This window comes from Fundulus heteroclitus, chromosome 20, assembly GCF_011125445.2.
Source record: "Fundulus heteroclitus isolate FHET01 chromosome 20, MU-UCD_Fhet_4.1, whole genome shotgun sequence".
Lineage (NCBI taxonomy): Eukaryota > Metazoa > Chordata > Actinopteri > Cyprinodontiformes > Fundulidae > Fundulus > Fundulus heteroclitus.
The window spans coordinates 40,900,860-40,918,417 of NC_046380.1; the positions used below are offsets into that span (position 1 = coordinate 40,900,860).

The 17,558-nt window shown below is 41.3% G+C and overlaps 1 protein-coding gene across 2 annotated transcripts in view; it reads left to right on the plus strand.

The window, feature by feature from the left end:
- Nucleotides 1-17,558, plus strand: part of LOC105934656 (solute carrier family 41 member 3) — a 19,819-nt gene continuing 2,261 nt past the window's right edge. Inside the window, exons 1-8 of one of the 2 annotated variants that reach the window (XM_012874762.3) lie at nucleotides 1-137; nucleotides 9,974-10,081; nucleotides 10,248-10,319; nucleotides 12,995-13,139; nucleotides 13,233-13,379; nucleotides 13,720-13,864; nucleotides 14,395-14,474; nucleotides 17,250-17,384. In XM_012874762.3, coding sequence (XP_012730216.2) covers nucleotides 9-137; nucleotides 9,974-10,081; nucleotides 10,248-10,319; nucleotides 12,995-13,139; nucleotides 13,233-13,379; nucleotides 13,720-13,864; nucleotides 14,395-14,474; nucleotides 17,250-17,384 — 961 coding nt within the window. In that variant the 5' untranslated portion in view covers nucleotides 1-8. Of the gene's footprint in view, nucleotides 138-4,688; nucleotides 5,240-9,973; nucleotides 10,082-10,247; nucleotides 10,320-12,994; nucleotides 13,140-13,232; nucleotides 13,380-13,719; nucleotides 13,865-14,394; nucleotides 14,475-17,249; nucleotides 17,385-17,558 lie in introns of those variants that run through there. The other variant, XM_012874754.3, reaches the window with a different exon arrangement.

The following is a 17,558-nucleotide window of genomic DNA, read 5'->3' on the forward strand; positions in this document are numbered from 1 at the left end:
CTGACAAGATGAGAGAAGAGAAGCTGCACCTCTCCTGTGGAGAGTCATCCTGGACGACGTGCCTTCAAGTTCTGCCTTCATACCTGCTGGCCGGGCAGGGTATGGTGACGGCCGGGATGCTGCTGGACCGCGCGCAGGTTGGTGACGCAGCAGCTAAACTTTATCACTTGACAGCTATGGGAACCAGGGAGGTCCAGAAAACACTGAAGGAGTTATGTTTAGAAGAAAAAGCCCTTTGCTAGCATTTATTTTCTTTATTATAATATGTAGTCTGCAGACTGACTGTTCCAAACATTTCATTTCCAATTTCTTTTTTTCTTTCCTGAGTTAAAATGAATTGTTTCCAGTAGCCTGCATGGAATCTGAACCCAAGTCCGGTGTTATCTGGTTGTAATCTGTGCCACGGGTGACGAGGTCGTGATGACCGAGCAGGTTCTGTGAGGTGACCCAGACCCTGGGCGATGAACAAACACATTTCAGAGATAAGGTGGAGCTGGTCTACGACAGTCTCCATACAAGAAATGATTGGAGAGAAGACTGGGCAACAAAAATGTTGAATTTGCCATTTGCTTTTGAGTTAGATATTTTTATCAGGCGCAGGATGGATTTTATTTTCTGTGTCAACACAGACTAACTACAATGTACGTAGAATATAAAAATAATGACAGCAGAAGACTTGTGGCACTGAACTGGTAGATTTAACACCAGCAGAGTATCTTTTGACAGGTGAGGCCGTCAAGATCAGGTCTAAAAGGAGATGAAATGCCAAGTGAAATGCCAGGTTTTAACATTTAAACTCCTCAGTAGGGAGCAATCAGTTGAACCCAGAGCATAAAAACCATATGGCTGCTGCATGGAGATCAGTCCACTCTGAAAATGTGTGTCACGAGAACAGACGAGAGCATATCGACCATGGCGACATCTAGCAACTCTTATCCAGCATTAGAGTAGAATGGACAGTTGGCAACAGTTATCATGAGTCCCAAAGGTGATAAAGGAGGCTATCGTTACACCACGAGAAACATCCCTCTCTCTCCATTTTCTTTTGCACTGTTAGAGCATCAAAGTTTTGGTTCCCTATCATTTTCTGCAAAAAGTACCTGTGTTGTGCCTTTATGCACTGTTTAAGTTATTTAATGTTTATTGAATAATTCTCTGTCTGTTTAGGTATTGTCCAGTGAATATCAACCTAAACAGCTGATATTAGGAAAATAGTTGAAAGGGATGATTCAAGCTCTGGCATTCTTTTAACAGCAAACTCTGCACACACATGCATATGATATGACATTATCCATACTTGCACTATGTCCATGACCAAGTTCAAGAATTTATTAACAGAATTTACTAACAGAAATAAAATCAACATCCAGAGAACACCACTATAGAATGTTGTTTATCTGAATTAACACTATATTTCAATCAACAAACCCTCTCTACTAGGCTAGTGTAGCTTAACTAAAACGACTAAGCAAAATTAGGATAAAAAGAACTATGTACACACAAAAGAAACAAAAGGACAAATAAAATAGTTGAAAACCATCATCAGAATGATTCAGTGAATCCTGGTTCACTGCAGATCCAAGTTAGAGAACCAAAGTTCATCTTAAAGAATGTGGAATTAGAATAAATTAGTTTAAGTAATTTAGAACAACATTTGGTATGTGTTTCAACCCATTCACAATGCAAATCCTGAGTTAAACAAATATTATTTGAGAATATTTTAAAGAATGATTTGCTCAGTACAAACCAATAACCTTTAGGACACTTGATTTCTTTTAATGTAATCATTTCTCTGGGAAATAATGAAAATTCTAATAGGTAACTTAGGAAGCTAGAGGACGCTGTAGCAATCGTTCATTAGCTTGATGTAAAGTTATAGAAAATACCTTCATCAACATTAATGTTCGCTATTAATGATGTACTAATGCTCATAGCATTAGCGAACGATTGTGGAGCGAAGCAAGACAAACAATATGTTTAAAAAAACAAATCCTAGTTATGTTTACTAGGCCCGTAGCACTAATGTTATCCGGGAAGTTAATAGCGCTATGGTAGCGGACATTCTGCGCTAATTTAAAAATGATTTTAAGCTCTATTTGGTCGTACCGAACAGCACAATATTAATATATTATAAAACCCTTATGGAAATAAAGTTAGTTATAACCATAAATCACACTCAAAGCATACCAGCAAAGCTTTGTTTTGAGAACGCCAGTGGGAGCTAGCACTGTTAGCCTCGCCTAGCTAGGTCAAAGCTTGAACAACACCAACAACAGTAAAACACCCTTAAAGCAAACCATTCTAAGCTTCCCTGTTCATTTCTCTGCCAAACCTCTGCCTCGGTGTCCGTTCGGTCCATTTTGGGCGTTATGATTGGAAGGAGTGAAGCTTGTTGTCTGGTTGTGGCGACAAGGCAGCGAGGATGAGAGCAGCTCAGGGATGAAAGAAGCTCAGGCCGGCTGTGAATCCCGGCCTGGGATCAAAAAGTCCTGCCTGGATCTCCGGTGGTCTACGCTCGGGCGATGGAGACGTGGACCTCTGCACGGCCTTCCTGGCATGGCTGTGTTCTTGGGCTCCCTCTACAGCTTGGAGGCGTGATTTTCAGATCACCTTTTCTCCTGCAACAGCTGAGAAACATTACAAACAGCCTGTTTTTATGGCAGTCAACTGTTTAAGTTCCGATTTTGGAAAGGGCAGGGATGCACTTAGCTTCGACTCAGCCGAGGATCCTCTGCAGAGGATGAGGAGAGGCTCCCCTATACTGCTTAAAGCAGGAGGTGAAAAGAGATTGATTGTAGCGTGGCCAGGGGCTTTATACACTACCACCCCCTTGGTTGTTCATTTTAATGAACTATCAAGATATAAAAATATGCAGCAACATTTTATGTCTACCCTAAGTTTATGTGGACAGTTACCGTTTTATTAAATGTAAATTTAGAAAGTTCCTAGGCACTAAAATACATTCAATAAGTTGGATACAAACACAATTGTCAAGTAAACCAATCATCACAATCCATAGCTTGATGTATTTTTGATTCTCACTTGTGTTTGATACACTAATATCGTTAAGGTCTTTCAATACAGCTGGATTTCTTTGTGTTCTGTTTCTTTTGTTTTGCTCCTTGTGCATTTGTTTTAAATTATTTTGTCTTTTTGTGTTTTAATTTAGCTCCCTCTGCTCTTCCCGTCTTTCACCGTCACTCGGTTTTAGTGACAGAGTACAGAGAAAACGCCATTCCTTCAGATTTCCCGGCTGGACATAACTAAACGTAGCAACCCGACACTCAGAAGTGAATATGTCACAGGGAAAGTTGAGCTCCATCCCACACAAGCACATTGTGAACTATACAGTCAAAAACAGCCTCTGCTCAGATTAGACTGCACACAGACTGACTCCAGTTACTAATCAGGGGGGCTTCTACATGCAACTGCGCGCACTGGGTTATATCTCGATGTGTCAGTTGGATTGAATACAAATGCATATTTTTCAGATTGCTATTTACAAAACAAAATTGTAAATCACTTCTTTTCCACCTCAGTATCGTGCCCCGCTCTGTGCTGGTCACTCACATGAAATCCCACCAAAACAGAGCAGATTCTAGGTTGTGGGTATAACATCAAAAAGGGTGAAAAAAACAGAGTGGGTACCATCACATGTGCTGTGTTCCTGTCTGTCTGTGCGGGATGTGTCCCTCTGTCTCATGAGTCGGGAGGGGGAGCTGCAGGGAGGACAGCCATGTCTCAAGGACAATTTTCCACTGAGTCACCGTCCTCACGTTTGAGTGTCTGTGAGGGCTTTCAGGACGTGCCCTTGCCTGCACACTGTTGGGGCGCAGCGTCGCAACTAGATTCAAGTTTAGCTTCCAGTCGCACCTGAAGATGAAGTTTCCCTGTGGGGGGGAGGCTTTGATTCTTTTCTCTTCCCTAGAGCAAATGGGACTGTGTTATAATTATCTAAAAAAAAAAAAAAACAGCTGATCTCTGAGAGAGGGAGAACAGATAGCGGCTGCATGTGTCTCTCTCCCCCACCTCCAGCCGAGAAGGATAGACCGTGTCCTTCCCAGACAGCAGCAGCATCACGTGTTGGCGACAGGTACGGCACCTGCTGCTGCCCCGAGTGCGTCAGCAGCTCACAGAGAAGACATCGGGCTGCAGGGAGAGGAGGAGCACTCAAACGCAAGAGGGGACAGCTGCAGTCTCCTCTGAAGTAGTTTCTAAAGGAAGCAGGAGGAAAGGAGCCCTGGTGTAGTGTGGTCCACTTGGCTGAAGAGGACGAGTGTCTCTCATCCTCCTCCTCCAAGCGGCCACGCTGTCAGGCTCAGCCAGAGGGTCGAAGCCTGGACGGACTTCCTCGAAATGAAGAAGGGTCTCCAATGCAGTGTGCAGGCTCAAACAGAACGACGCAGCATCGTGGACAAAGAGAAGGAGATGCTGAAAGAGAAGGAGGAGAAGGAGTGGCAGAGCAGGAGGGTTGAGAGGAAGCTCCTGACCTTTTGGATGTCCCTGTCCCAGAGGAGGTGGACCCTCTTCTGGCCCCGAGAGAGACCGGGCTTCCAGCGTTCCGCCTCGGCCGCCCGGCTGCTGAAGAGTGAGGCGTGAGGCGATAAATGAGGACTGTGTGTGTGTGTGTGTGTGTGTGTGTGTGTGTGTGTGTGTGTGTGTGTGTGTGTGTGTGAGGATCTGTCAGTCGCACATAGTGTCAGAAGAGGCCCAGCAGAGCTGCATTAAGTGGACCTGTGTGTGTGTGTGTGTGTGTGTGTGTGTGTGTGTGTGTGTGTGTGTGTGTGTGTGTGTGTGTGTGTGTGTGTACTCCACCACGGAGTATGAAGTGATCCATGCCCCCACTGAGGATATTTCTGATGCCACCCACATTGAGCTTCTGTCTGAGTTAGACTTGAGGCAAACGGAGAGTCCTACAACCGTCAGCTGTACGTCAAAAGGAGTCTCACTGGAGGTAACAGATCCTGGAGTAACAGGGAACGGGATGTAACACCTCAGGCCAGAGCTGAGCCTTAAAGCAGCGATGGGTTAAAATCCGTCAGCCATGGTGGTGACACATCTGGCGCTGGAGCTTCAATTCCAGGGGAAGAAGCTGAGGGGCTTCACCTGCAAGCTAACTCGCTCAGCCCACAGCCTCCTTCCAGAAAACTCACGGAGCGTTGTGAGACAGGTCCTGCTCCCTTACCTGGTGTCTGGGCTGGGAATGGTGGCAGCCGGGATGGTCATGGACGTAGTGCAAGTATGGATAATGTCATATCGTATGCATTTTTAGTTTATTTTGCATAAATACAGAGCAGGATGTCATATTTTCATTGTTATATATTGATTCACTGTTTTATCTGCGTGAAAAAAACAACAACAACACTATCTTGGTAGGAACCAAACCGGTGGTTCTTAAACACTTTATAAAAAGTACTACATCAAGGAAATAAGTTCACAAAGTACAAGTAAAATGACAACAGGACCGGGACTTTAATTGATATTTTTCTAAAACTGTTGACTGGTTGAAAGGTGTGGTCTGATGTGAGTTGATTTCATCTTTGAGAACATCACCACATTCTAGAAACTGGCTCTTCTTAGGAGAAATCCAACCTGCTTATCCATGCAGTGTTGAGGTGGGGGGTGGTGGGGGGTCACTGGTGCCTAGCTCCAGTGGTTTCTTCCCACTGTCGCTTCATGCTTGCTCAGTATGAGGGATTGCAGCAAAGCCATGTACAATGCAGACGACTCTCCCTGTGGCTCTACGCTTCCCCAGGAGTGAATGCTGCTTGTCGGGACTTTGATGCAATCAACTGGTTTCCTTATATAGGACATTTTTGACCAATCTGTATAATCTGACCCAATCTGTATAATATGATTGAACTTGACTTTGTAAAGTGCCTTGAGATGACATGTTTCATGATTTGGCGCTATATAAATAAAATTGAATTGAATTGAATTGAATCATTGGGCGACAGGTGGGGTCCACCCTGGACAGGTCGCCGGCCCATCACAGGGCACCAAACAACCATACAAACCTAAGGGCAGTTTGGAGAGGCAAAATAACCCAACAGTCATGTTTTTGGACTGTGGGAGGAAGGTGGAGTACACAGTGGGAACTCACACATGCACAGGGAGAACATGCAAACTCCATGCAGAAAGACCCCAGGCCAAACCAGGGTTTTGCACTCACAACCTTCTTGCTGCAGGACAACAATGATACTAAGTGCACCACCGTGCATCCCAGCAGCCGTTTTATGTACAACTTCTACACAGACTTCCCTCTCGCTGGAGAAGAAGCTACTAGCGCTTGTTCCCAGGTGATTTGTCCACTTACTTCTCCACAGGGAAATCCATAAGGGCTCTCAGATTATTCACCAGAGCGCTTCTTTTTTTGTCTTTTTACCTCCAATTGAGGCTAAAATCATAAAGAATCTGGTTTCAGTTTCCACTCGGGAAATTAGTGTGATTATCTAGATTGTGTGCCCAGTGACCAGGTAAAGTTCACTTATCATCACAAGAGGACAACCATGCATAGTTGAAGATTTTTAAATACATCTGTGATACAAACATTTCGAAAGCAATACTGATAGTAAGAAAAATACTTGGTCGATATAATTTTCAGGTACAGCGAAAAAAAGTTTTCTGGGACAAGAGCAAATAAAAATCTATATTGTTAATTACAACATGAAAAACCTAACAAACATTTTTAATCAGTGCAAAGCCAATAACAAGCCAATTCAGCCCTCGGTTAGAGAAACATATCATTTAAATGTCACTTCCTTGTTGGCAAAACAGTAGAAAAGATAACAATACAAGTGTTTTTATTTATGGGAACATGTACCTTTGATTCAGTCATGAAATTATTTTAGTATTTCATGATTGCTTATCTTCAGTGTGCCACTGTCTGCCTCTATTTTCCTAACAATTTGTTGATGATACCAAGATTTTAGTAGCGAGGGAGAAATAAAGAATCATTCTAAATTAAAATTTTTTTTGAAAATGATTCTGGCACACGCAAAACATGCTTTTTTTTACAGTTTGAACAAGGATGTTGTATATGCAAATGTATTCAGCAGCAGGCCTGCAACAGTTTGTGCTCTTCTGGTCATTTTGTAGACCATTTCTTAAGTGATCAACCACAGCAACAGGGTAGGTGGCTACAGGATAGCTTAGCATTTGCCGTCTTTCAGCAATTTTGTTTTTTCTTATATGTCTGCCTTATAGGCGAGGCAACGTTCCTCGGAACAAGACGTTTGTGTCTATCCTGTTGAGAAAGAGGGTCGCATTTGTCGCATATTTTCTTCTGTCAGAACTTCGCGTGCTAGCAGAGTTTAAACTTCCAGCAGCAGATCATTGAGATGAGTGGCCGAGTCTCTCTGTTGTTGCAGCGCTGCACCTGGAAGAAGTGCATCAATTTGGGCAAATGTGAATGGGTCAGTTCATAGAGATCTCAGCGCTAATTTAGTATCGATTATATTGAGATCAATACATTTTGACAACCCTACACTGTATGGAAGGACATACGCATATCAGTCATAAAGACAGCCAGTTTGTCCAACGTGCCCCCACATCTTGAAACCCCATTTATGAGGTTTTGCAGACATGTAGACACGTAGATGAGACTTTTCCTTGAATGATACCGTAATTTCATAAACTGCATAGTATTCTTCAGGAGGAATGCAGAGAAAGCGTTCTTGTAGTTTTAGTAACCATGGCCTGAGCTTCCACAGCTAGGATCAGCAATTTCAGAATCAGATCTCCACACATCACATCACAAACTGCAGGAAGCTTTGTTTCCATCTCCCAATAAGCTCTGAAACAGGGCATCTGAGGGCATACGAGGACAAGTTCAAGTCCTCAAGTGTTCTCCCTGTGCATGCATGGGTTCTCTCTGGGTTCTAACATGACTGTTAAATGGTCTCTCTAAATTCTCCTTAGGTGTGAATGTTTGTCTCTGTGTTGCCCTGTGATAGACTGGTCCAGGGCATACCTTGCCTGTTGACTGCTGGAGATAGGCACCAGCACCCCTCATGACCCTAAAAGTGATAGATGTGTTAGAAGATGGATGGATGTACACTTTCCTTTTCTCTTTGGCCTTCACTGATTAATTGCTGGCTGCGATTAGAGTTGTTGTTGGGACCACAACTTCAGTGCTTGTCTGGGCAACACGTTGATCCTGATAGACTGCTCTCTGAATTTCCCTCATCATGCATGGCCTGGGGAGTCCAATCCTCACCATCTTCTCCTAACTGCTCCGTCACTAGTGAGCAATCCAATATCATGTTGATATCTTCTTTTTCTCTGTTCTTCCTCTAATCTTTTTGACATCTAAAAATTCTCCGTAAACAGTCAATATACCATAAATATTATAGTTTTTGAATCATTGTTATTGTGAAAGAAATCACATTTAAAGGTAATTATTGATTTAAAAATATTGATATTCATTTAAAAAATAGTGTCTGGCTAAAGTAAAACTTTCCTGCAAAAAAAAAAACGCGTGACCAACCTCGTGGGAGCGTTTTGAAAAGGGAAAAAAAGACTCTTTCAGTCCCTGCAGTGCAGGTATAATTCAGCAGAGGGCAGACAAAGTGTCTCAAATTGTACACAACTGGCTGTTAGGGTTCATAAATATTAATCAGGTTGGAAAAAAAAGGTCACATAAACATATGTAGCAAACATGATACAAATGGCAATTAAGGGTTAAGGCAACACCTTAAACACACTGGCTTCCTTTGTGACAATATGGAAAAAGCCAAAGACATCAGCCAAGCCACCAGGAGGGAAGTGTGGCCCTTCTCCTGCTCTGATTCTGGGATGTTCACCCGTCTACTGTTCAGGAATTAGACAGGTTCTGTTCAGGAATTAGACAGGTTCAGTGTTCCAGAGACAAGCTTATTTCTGTGTTAAATGATCATATCAAGCCCGGAATGAAAGACATCGATAAGTTGCTCGCTGAAGCTGGTAGGAGGGTGTCATTCAGTGAGGAAGAAGCCATTACTCCAAAAGCAACAGTTTACAAATCTACTCCAAGACAAATACGTTATTTTCTGAAGACCTGGTGTCTGGTGAAAGTAAAATTGAAGAGTTTAGTCAAAAAGACCATTACTTGTCCTGTAAGTTTGAGAACACCAGCCCAACTGTGAACTCCTAGGGAGTCAGTGTCACATTTTGTGGCTGTTTTGCTGCAGGAGGCACCAGTGCACTTTCCAATATATGATATATTGAGGACAAAAATAATTTGTTAAAATTCTCTTCGGTTGACCAAACAGCAGCTTTTGTAGGTACCAAATTCTGTGAGGAAGCTCAGAAGGCACAGAGCCTTCCCAATCATGAAATAACCTCAAATGTCTGCTTACTTCAATTGAAATCGCATTTTAATAATTTTTTTTAAATTTACTTTCTGTTTTTAATATGCAGTAAAGTAGTCCAAGTGCCTAAAAATCAAAGTGATTTTATAGTCCAGACTCAAGAACGCCGGAGCTACATGTGGAAAAGTCAAAATGTCCGGTTGTTCATCACACCGTCCCTCAGCATACTCCAAAAAAATAGGTGAACTGGGTGAACTGGAGTGGGAGAGGGGTGTGAAGGGCCTCCTTTAGATTTAAAGAGACAGCACCAAAACAAGCTGCTCTCAGACGCACCTCAGAACAGGGGAAAAGAGGAAGAACGTGGGGGTAAATTAACGAGGAATTCAGACCAAAGAATTGCAGTTCCACTTTATGTACACCACAGCTGAATGATTTCAGAATGAAAAGGAAGGACTGAAAAGAATGATATGTCCCCTTTAATGTCTGACAATGAGAAAAAACGGAATGTAATGTAATGTGGATGTATGTAATGTGGATGTCTGGTTTAAATTCTATAGCTCTGAAAGAAGGACCTCTGAGATAAAAGAGGCATCATTGAATTGAATGTCTGGATTAAAATGCTGCTTTTGTCACCATGATGTATATCAACATTGTTAATAAAACCCCATCCTTGCGTTTTTCAGCACTGGGAGGTGTTCCAAGAGATCTCTGAGGTGTTTATCTTGGTGCCAGCTCTGGTGGGGCTGAAGGGAAATCTAGAGATGACTCTGGCATCCAGGCTGTCAACAGCAGTGAGTGCAAAAAAATCACTCACACATTCACACACACGGCTAAAAGAATATCTCTAATGAAACTAATATTGTCAGTCTTGATTTGAAAATGCGAGACATTTGGCACTTTGACAAGTTTCCACAATGTCACACACAATGGTCACGTTAAAGCTGTTCCCATTCACAGGCCAACACTGGGCAGATGGACGAGGCCCGGCAGCGGTGGAGGTTGGTGTGCTGTAACATGGCCCTCATTCAGGTGGACACACACACACACACACACACACACACACACACACACACACACACACACACACACACACACACACACACACACACACACACACACACACACTGTCTTTTCTCAGGTGGCCCTATGACAACTTCTAGCTCCAGCAGCTCTGCTGGCATCGTTACGTCTTCATCTCATTTCAGAACAGTTCACCGTAGCAGCTCAGATGAAAAGCCCCTCTTCCAGCTGTTATTTGTGGGGATTTATAGGAAGTTTTGACCTTCTGAATATAACAGAAAATTTAAGCAGACACTAGATTAAGATAAACTTTGTTAATTAAGGTAGATGTATCACCAAGATGGCAGCGCGAGTAGATCGCAAGACTCACGGTCTCTCCTATAACTGAATATTGATTTGCACTGCTGACTGTTTATTCACAGTACCAATTGTTTAAATACATTTGCAATACCGTACTTTAACCCTAATATGCAATTACCTTCCACTGCACTTTAATTTAAATAGCTTCTGTCCACTCTATTTATTAATTTTATAGTAATAGCTACCTGTATGTCATGCTCACAATTCTGCCTATAGTAATAGCGACCTGTACATATATTCATAGTACATGTAAACTGTTATAATAATCATCTGTATATTATGCTATTTTACATATTTGTAAAACTCCACCTATAATATCCACCTGTATATTATATTCGGTACATATCCAGCTGTAAATTTAGTTCACAATACTAATTATCTATATATTATACTCATAGGTCAAATCTATGAGTAAAATTGTGTCTATAATAGTATACATCTCTATATTTATTCAGTAAAAACCCATGTTCTGTACATATGGAACCATTGTTTATCCTGCACTTGCTGCTATTGCACTTCTGGTTAGACCTAAACTGCATTTCGTTGCCTTGTACCTGTACCTGTGTAATGACAATAAAGTTCAATCTAATCCAATGTAATCTAATGTAATCTAATGTAATCTAATCTAATCTAATCTAATCTAATCTAATCTAATCTAATCTAGATTTAGAATATTGCAAAGATCCTTTATTGTTCTGCATTGGGGAAATTCTGCTGTAGCAGCAACAAAGACTAGATTTATAACATAAACCAAAAATACACTGATTTTGTAGCTATCATACACAATAAATTAAAGAAGTGTGCAACTGAGTAGGGGGATTTTAAGAAATTTGCAAAACGTGCAAGAATATTTGTGCATGAAGAACACCAACAGACTGTCTAAAAGAATGAATAAGACTCCAAAAGCAGTAGGGATGTACACACTTCTGGAGATTGTTGGGAGCAGCGATGGTTATAATGTCTACCAGCAATTACTGTCAGAAACAGATTATCAGAGACAGGGGTGACCCTAACTTTAAAGAAGACAAACAGCATGGTTTCTGACATGAAGCTAGCTCCCATCCCCAGTGGGGCAAAGTCTGGATCAGTCTGCTTCGGCCAATTGGAAGCCAGGGCGATTTGCCCTTTGCTGCTTTTGGCCACTTAGTGCTGTAAGTAGTCAAAAGGAGCACTGTGGTATTTTCGCAATTTCAGGTGTCAAACCAGAACACACACACACACACAAACACACTCTGTCACATGCTGTGACATGACATGTGTAATAAAAGCTATTTTCTGAAAGATTAACCACACTCCCAAAAAACTTACCATGTATAAATTACTTGAAACCCTAAAATATATAGGGTGCGCTTTCTTTTTACTATTTTCTTTTAGACTACCGTATATAGGGCTTTAAAATTGACCTTCTGAATACTGCTAAAAAGAAGCAAAGAAGAAAATTGTATACATCTCAGTGAAATTACAATATATAAAGATATAAATTGCTAAAACTCAAAACTCCATAAGGGTTCCCACAGTCCAATACAATCTATCTAGACTCCTATGGGCCAGTATTTGTTTTGTTTGTTTTACACAGGTTAGAATTAACGTACAGGTTTTAGTGTTTAGCCAGTGTCATTTTTACAGATGAATACCACTTTAAACCACAGATATTTGCTTTTGTTCATGTAAATGTTCAATACAGTTTAAAAAAACAATTATTAGCAACTGAATAGGTGGATTTGTAGACTAGTGACTAACTGGGGAGTTACGTATGAGTAAAAGATCACACGTTTTTGTCATTTTCCACCAACCAGTGGAGCTCCAAAACTGTCTGCAGCCCTTTGCTCTTGACTCAGTTTGCTTGTGTCTCACGGTGGCTTTAATCAGACTTTCCAGAAAAATAATATGCTAGCTGTGAACACTAAAACATTCAACAAAACTCTGACAGAGTTACGTGTATAAGCTGATTCTTTGTTAACGTGTAAAATCTTTGTTTATACCTTTGTAAAAAAAAAAAAAAAGGTACCTTTTATTCCTCATTTTCTTCAATGGCCTATGACGATATATCAGTGGCACCGTTTGGTCAAGTATCATTAAGGTTTCCTCACAACTGACTGGACTTTGACTTTCCACTCAGTCATTGGTTCAACTTCAACCGAACCTAAACAGTTCGGTTGAAGCTTCCAGATGTAGCTGGTTAGCGTTTATTAGCTAACAGCAGCTCAAAAGTTGACATACTTGAGTTCTTGATGAATTATCGGCAAGAACACAGGTTTGTGGTTCCTTCCCTCCATGTGTGAACTTTCACTTCATATTTAATGTTGTGTAAAATTTGTGTCCAGGTTCAGGCCACAGTTGTGGGCTTCCTGGCAGCCATTGCTGCTGTGGTCCTCGGTTGTCTGACCAGAGAGAGAGTGGATGGTGTCCAGGCTGCCATCCTGTGTGCCAGCAGCATCACCACTGCCTTCATCGCCGCGCTCGCTCTAGGTTGGCCGAAGACGCAAGCTGTTGCATGATGTGTAGAAAAAATATACAGAATACAACACAGTTAGTGGGTTATGATATGTGTGTGCCTTTCAGGGCTGGTGGTGGTAGCGGTGATTATTGCCTCCAGAAAGGTGGGCGTCAACCCGGATAACGTGGCGACGCCCATCGCTGCTAGCCTCGGTGACCTCATCACCCTGTCCCTGCTGGCTGGTGTCAGCAGCTTCTTCTTCGCTTACAGAGGTCCCAGACACAGCTCACCTTAAAGAACACATACATCACAGATGCAGAGTAGCTGAAGGGAATGTATGTAGATAGAAACATCTGAAAAGCTTGTTATAAAAATATAACTAATGACTTTTTTATGCAGCTAGATGTCAAAATGTTTACTTATTTAATGGGTGTTTCAACCAGAGGAGGGCAGCAATGTCAATTTTAACTTCTTGTCGAGTGCCATAAAGAGCTGTAACAGTAACACCACAGCCAGAACGGCGTCTTTGCTGTCTGCTAAAAGTGAATTGTGTTCAAATAACAACGTGGTTTATTATTTTCTTGGCTGATCATTTCTTTTGCTGTCCTCCAGACACGTGGTACCTGCCCTCCGCTGTGTGTGGCTTCTTCCTACTCCTCATCCCTGTGTGGGTTTGCATTGCAAGACGCAGTCCACCAATCAGAGAGGTCCTAAAGTCAGGCTGGCAGCCAGTTATTTTGGCCATGTCTATCAGCAGGTGGGCCACGCAGTGACACGTCATTTTAACCTTTCCTCATCTGAACACAAAGATTGATTCATGAGATTTCTAAGTGATACGCCCTACTTTCAAAAAATGTAGGGATATTATAAATCATGTTTAATCCCACAGACACAAATTTATACCTACCTACCCACCCACCCTATTTTTGGGGAAGACAAGGCCTTAATCCTGGCACCTTCACCAAGCAATCTCCCACAACCTTTTTCTAAACCTTGAAAGATTGCATTACGACAATTTTTGCAGATGAGATTCTATTCAGAAATACCAAAGATGGTAAAGTAGTTCAGACACAAGATACTGAAATAAAGTCTGTCCTTTATTTTTTTTCCCTTTTGGATAATAAGCTATTGACCTATTTATGTTTTAGTTACATCTCATAAATTGTAAAGAGGTTTACAAATTTTAAATTAAAATTCCAAGACCAGGAATCAAACAGTGTTTCAGCAAAACTATTCAGTTCTGACACACTGTATGCAATAATGTTTGTAATGTTTTAATCTTTTTAGTATTGGTGGTCTGATTCTGGATAAAACTGTGAGCAATCCCAACTTTGAAGGCATGGCTGTGTTCACTCCCATCATCAACGGTGAGTCAAAAAAGGTCTTTACTCATTTAAAAGTACAAGATATAGTTTAAACAATTTACCCACCCTCATAAAGCAGAAAACACTTAACAGACTAGTATAATATACACAACGTATTAGAAACGTATTATAACTTTATTATTGAAAAAAGTTAAGAACTTCGGTCTTTGTCCCTAATTCCTCAACTTGGGGTGTCTCTTTTTGGAGATTTTGTTTTGTTTGATGGATACATTTTGTTTTCAGCAAACATAAATGACAATAACATTGAAAATGAAACCATTATGTCTCAATAAAAATAGATATGGATAATTTTAATCTTGGCATTTAAAAGAAATCATGGCAAATAAAGCAAAAAGGCTTATTAAGATTTCTTGAAAGAAGATTAAAGATACATTTTTGTCAAATCATAGTGGAAATAAGAGGGTTTCCAGGGCCATGATAGCTAAAAGCTATAGGCTAGTCTTCTCTACATTCCTCCTGAAGAATGCCATGCAGTTAATGAAATTACAGTATCTTAATTTTACACTTAAACTATATCTCAGCTTTATTGTTTTGGGATTGGCTGCATAGTGAACCAGTGGGTAGCACTGTTGCCATGCAGCAAGAAGGTCCTGGGTTTGAGTCCTACACTTGCCCTGCAGGTAGTTAGATAAGCAGCAGTGTAGAAGTTTATGAATATTTTTTTTTAACCTATTTCTAGTGAAAAATTACAAAGATTTTTGCCCCATGGCCTAGAAGTGATAAATGGGGGCCTAGAGGCCTGCCTGGGCATTGGAAGCTGAAAGAATATACTGTAAATTGGCAACTCAGCAGCGACATTATATAAAAATTAAAGTGCAGCAAAGCAGACAGCATTTCTTCGTAACCAGAAATGCTGCCAGTGATGTACTGTATTGTGGTGGTACATTCAGAAACAACAGATTGAAGCTGATTTGTTCCTTGGTTGATACGCAAGCTAGCATTAGCCGCAGCTGCGCAGCTAGCTACTGCACATAGATAAGTACCAGTACCATTGTTAAAAATAGGTCAAAGATGTTACGTTTATATTTAATAAGAAAAACATTATCAAGATAAACATTTTCTTTCTGAAGCCTAGAGGTCAGAACTGAAGGCTTACTGGGCTGTAATAACATAAAAATATAAGCTAGCAACCTAACTCCACAGAAACTATACAAGAAGTAAAGCAAAACAGACAGCACATTTTTTCATAACCAGAAAGGCTACTAATGACTGTAGCATTGTGTTATGGTGGAATAGAAGTTCCTTCAGCAATGAATTATTATCTGACAAGAACCCTCTTATAAAACCACTTATGAATCTTGAGTCAGTTTGTTAGCGTGTTTACAGCTTGACAAAACACACACCCATTGAAAAGTTATTACGCCACAAGCCACTTGGCCACTGTCAGTTCAGCCTCAAAGTTACTTTACATTGCTACTTTCATTGGGAAGGATCAGTGTATAAGTGTGGTCTTAGCAGCTGGTTGCAGACATAACGTTCTGTTTTCCCATATTTTACAACAATCCATCTTTCTCAGGCAGAAACATTTAGAGCTGAAACTTTATTGGCGGATTATTGTGGCTCAAGACTAATCCTTCATTTGTGGGTCTCGAGAGATTTGTGTGATGATTCTGATTAGTTTTCTTTAAACTAAATATTATTCTGCAATAAACATTTTTTTTATTTGTGTTAAAACAAATTCAGGGCAATAATTCCACAAGCTTAAACTTTCTCTAAATTACTGACATAGAGGGTGAACAGGTGGGATTCATAACAATGACTTTTATCTCTTTAGAGAACTGATTTTAAGCTCCATTGTTTACTTAATAACTGTCAGTAAAGGGGAAAATCAGATACCAGTGGATGACATGTTGAAATTATTGATCCATGCTGGAAGCTAACTGTAAATCTCATGGGGAATAATGGGATTAATGTTTTTACCCTCACAGAGCCTCACCATAAAATTCAAACACATGCTGAGGTTGAGCTCCGCTTCAAGTCTCAGGCCTTCATCAATCATAAGGAATGAAAGTGCTGTTGTCCGAGTGGCCTTCATGTCAAAGGGGCCTCAGAGAGGCGTGGAGGAGCAGATCCTCTCTGACCGAAATGCCGCTGACCACAAAGTGGCATACTAAGCAGAGAGGAATAACAACGATCTTTACATACACCACAAGCCTGACCAGAATGTCAACTATGCAGTCGCTGGGTCCCATTTCTGCTCCATCTCTGCCAGCTTCTGGGCCAGCTTCTGTGCCATCCCAGTCCAGGAAGTGAATTTGCATTCCAATGCAGGGCTCTCCTCTCCTGCCTTGTTGACCAGAAACACTTCCCCTGTTTTGTTCCAATGATCCGTGTGCGTCAAAGCTCCGTGAGCAAAGGGCTCTGCTGCTCAGAAAACCAGCCGGAGGGGTGAGAAGGCTGATGAAAACTGTGGCACAAACATGACAATCCCTTTCCAGACAGTGCGAGGGGGGGAGGAAGCAATGAGAAACAGAATTGGGAAAGGCTGCTGAATAGATTTCCAGTAAAGTGGTTGTTTGGACCGCAGCAAATTTTGCTTCTACGTTTGTTGACTCTGCAGTCAGTGTTCAGCCTTTAGAAATCCCCACCTCTCACATCAAAACAGGCCCATGTTTTTCTTCATAAAGGAACATGAGAATGATATGTTTGTTTAAAGACATGTAAACGCAACACCTTAATTAATCCGTACCTCCTACATTATTGTTTTTAAAATTAGAAACGACGACTGCTACTCTGCTTCCTTCCATGTCCTCGCAGGTGTTGGAGGAAATCTCGTGGCCATCCAGGCGAGCAGGATGTCTACGTTCCTCCATTACTGGAGCGTTCCTGGAGCTCTTCCACTGAAAATGAGTGCCGACTGCCCAGGACCTTGTGCCACCTTCTTCTCCTCAGGTCAAACGCAACAGAAAGTGTCCACTGAAAAGCAGCTGGGTCTGCACAGAATCTTTAGTTTTACAAAAATATAATCAGTAGAACCGGTTCTATGTGTTTTATGTTCAGGGCTAAAAGGATGCCCTGAAAATGCAAATAGTTTTTATTTATTTATTTTTTTTTATAGCGGACATT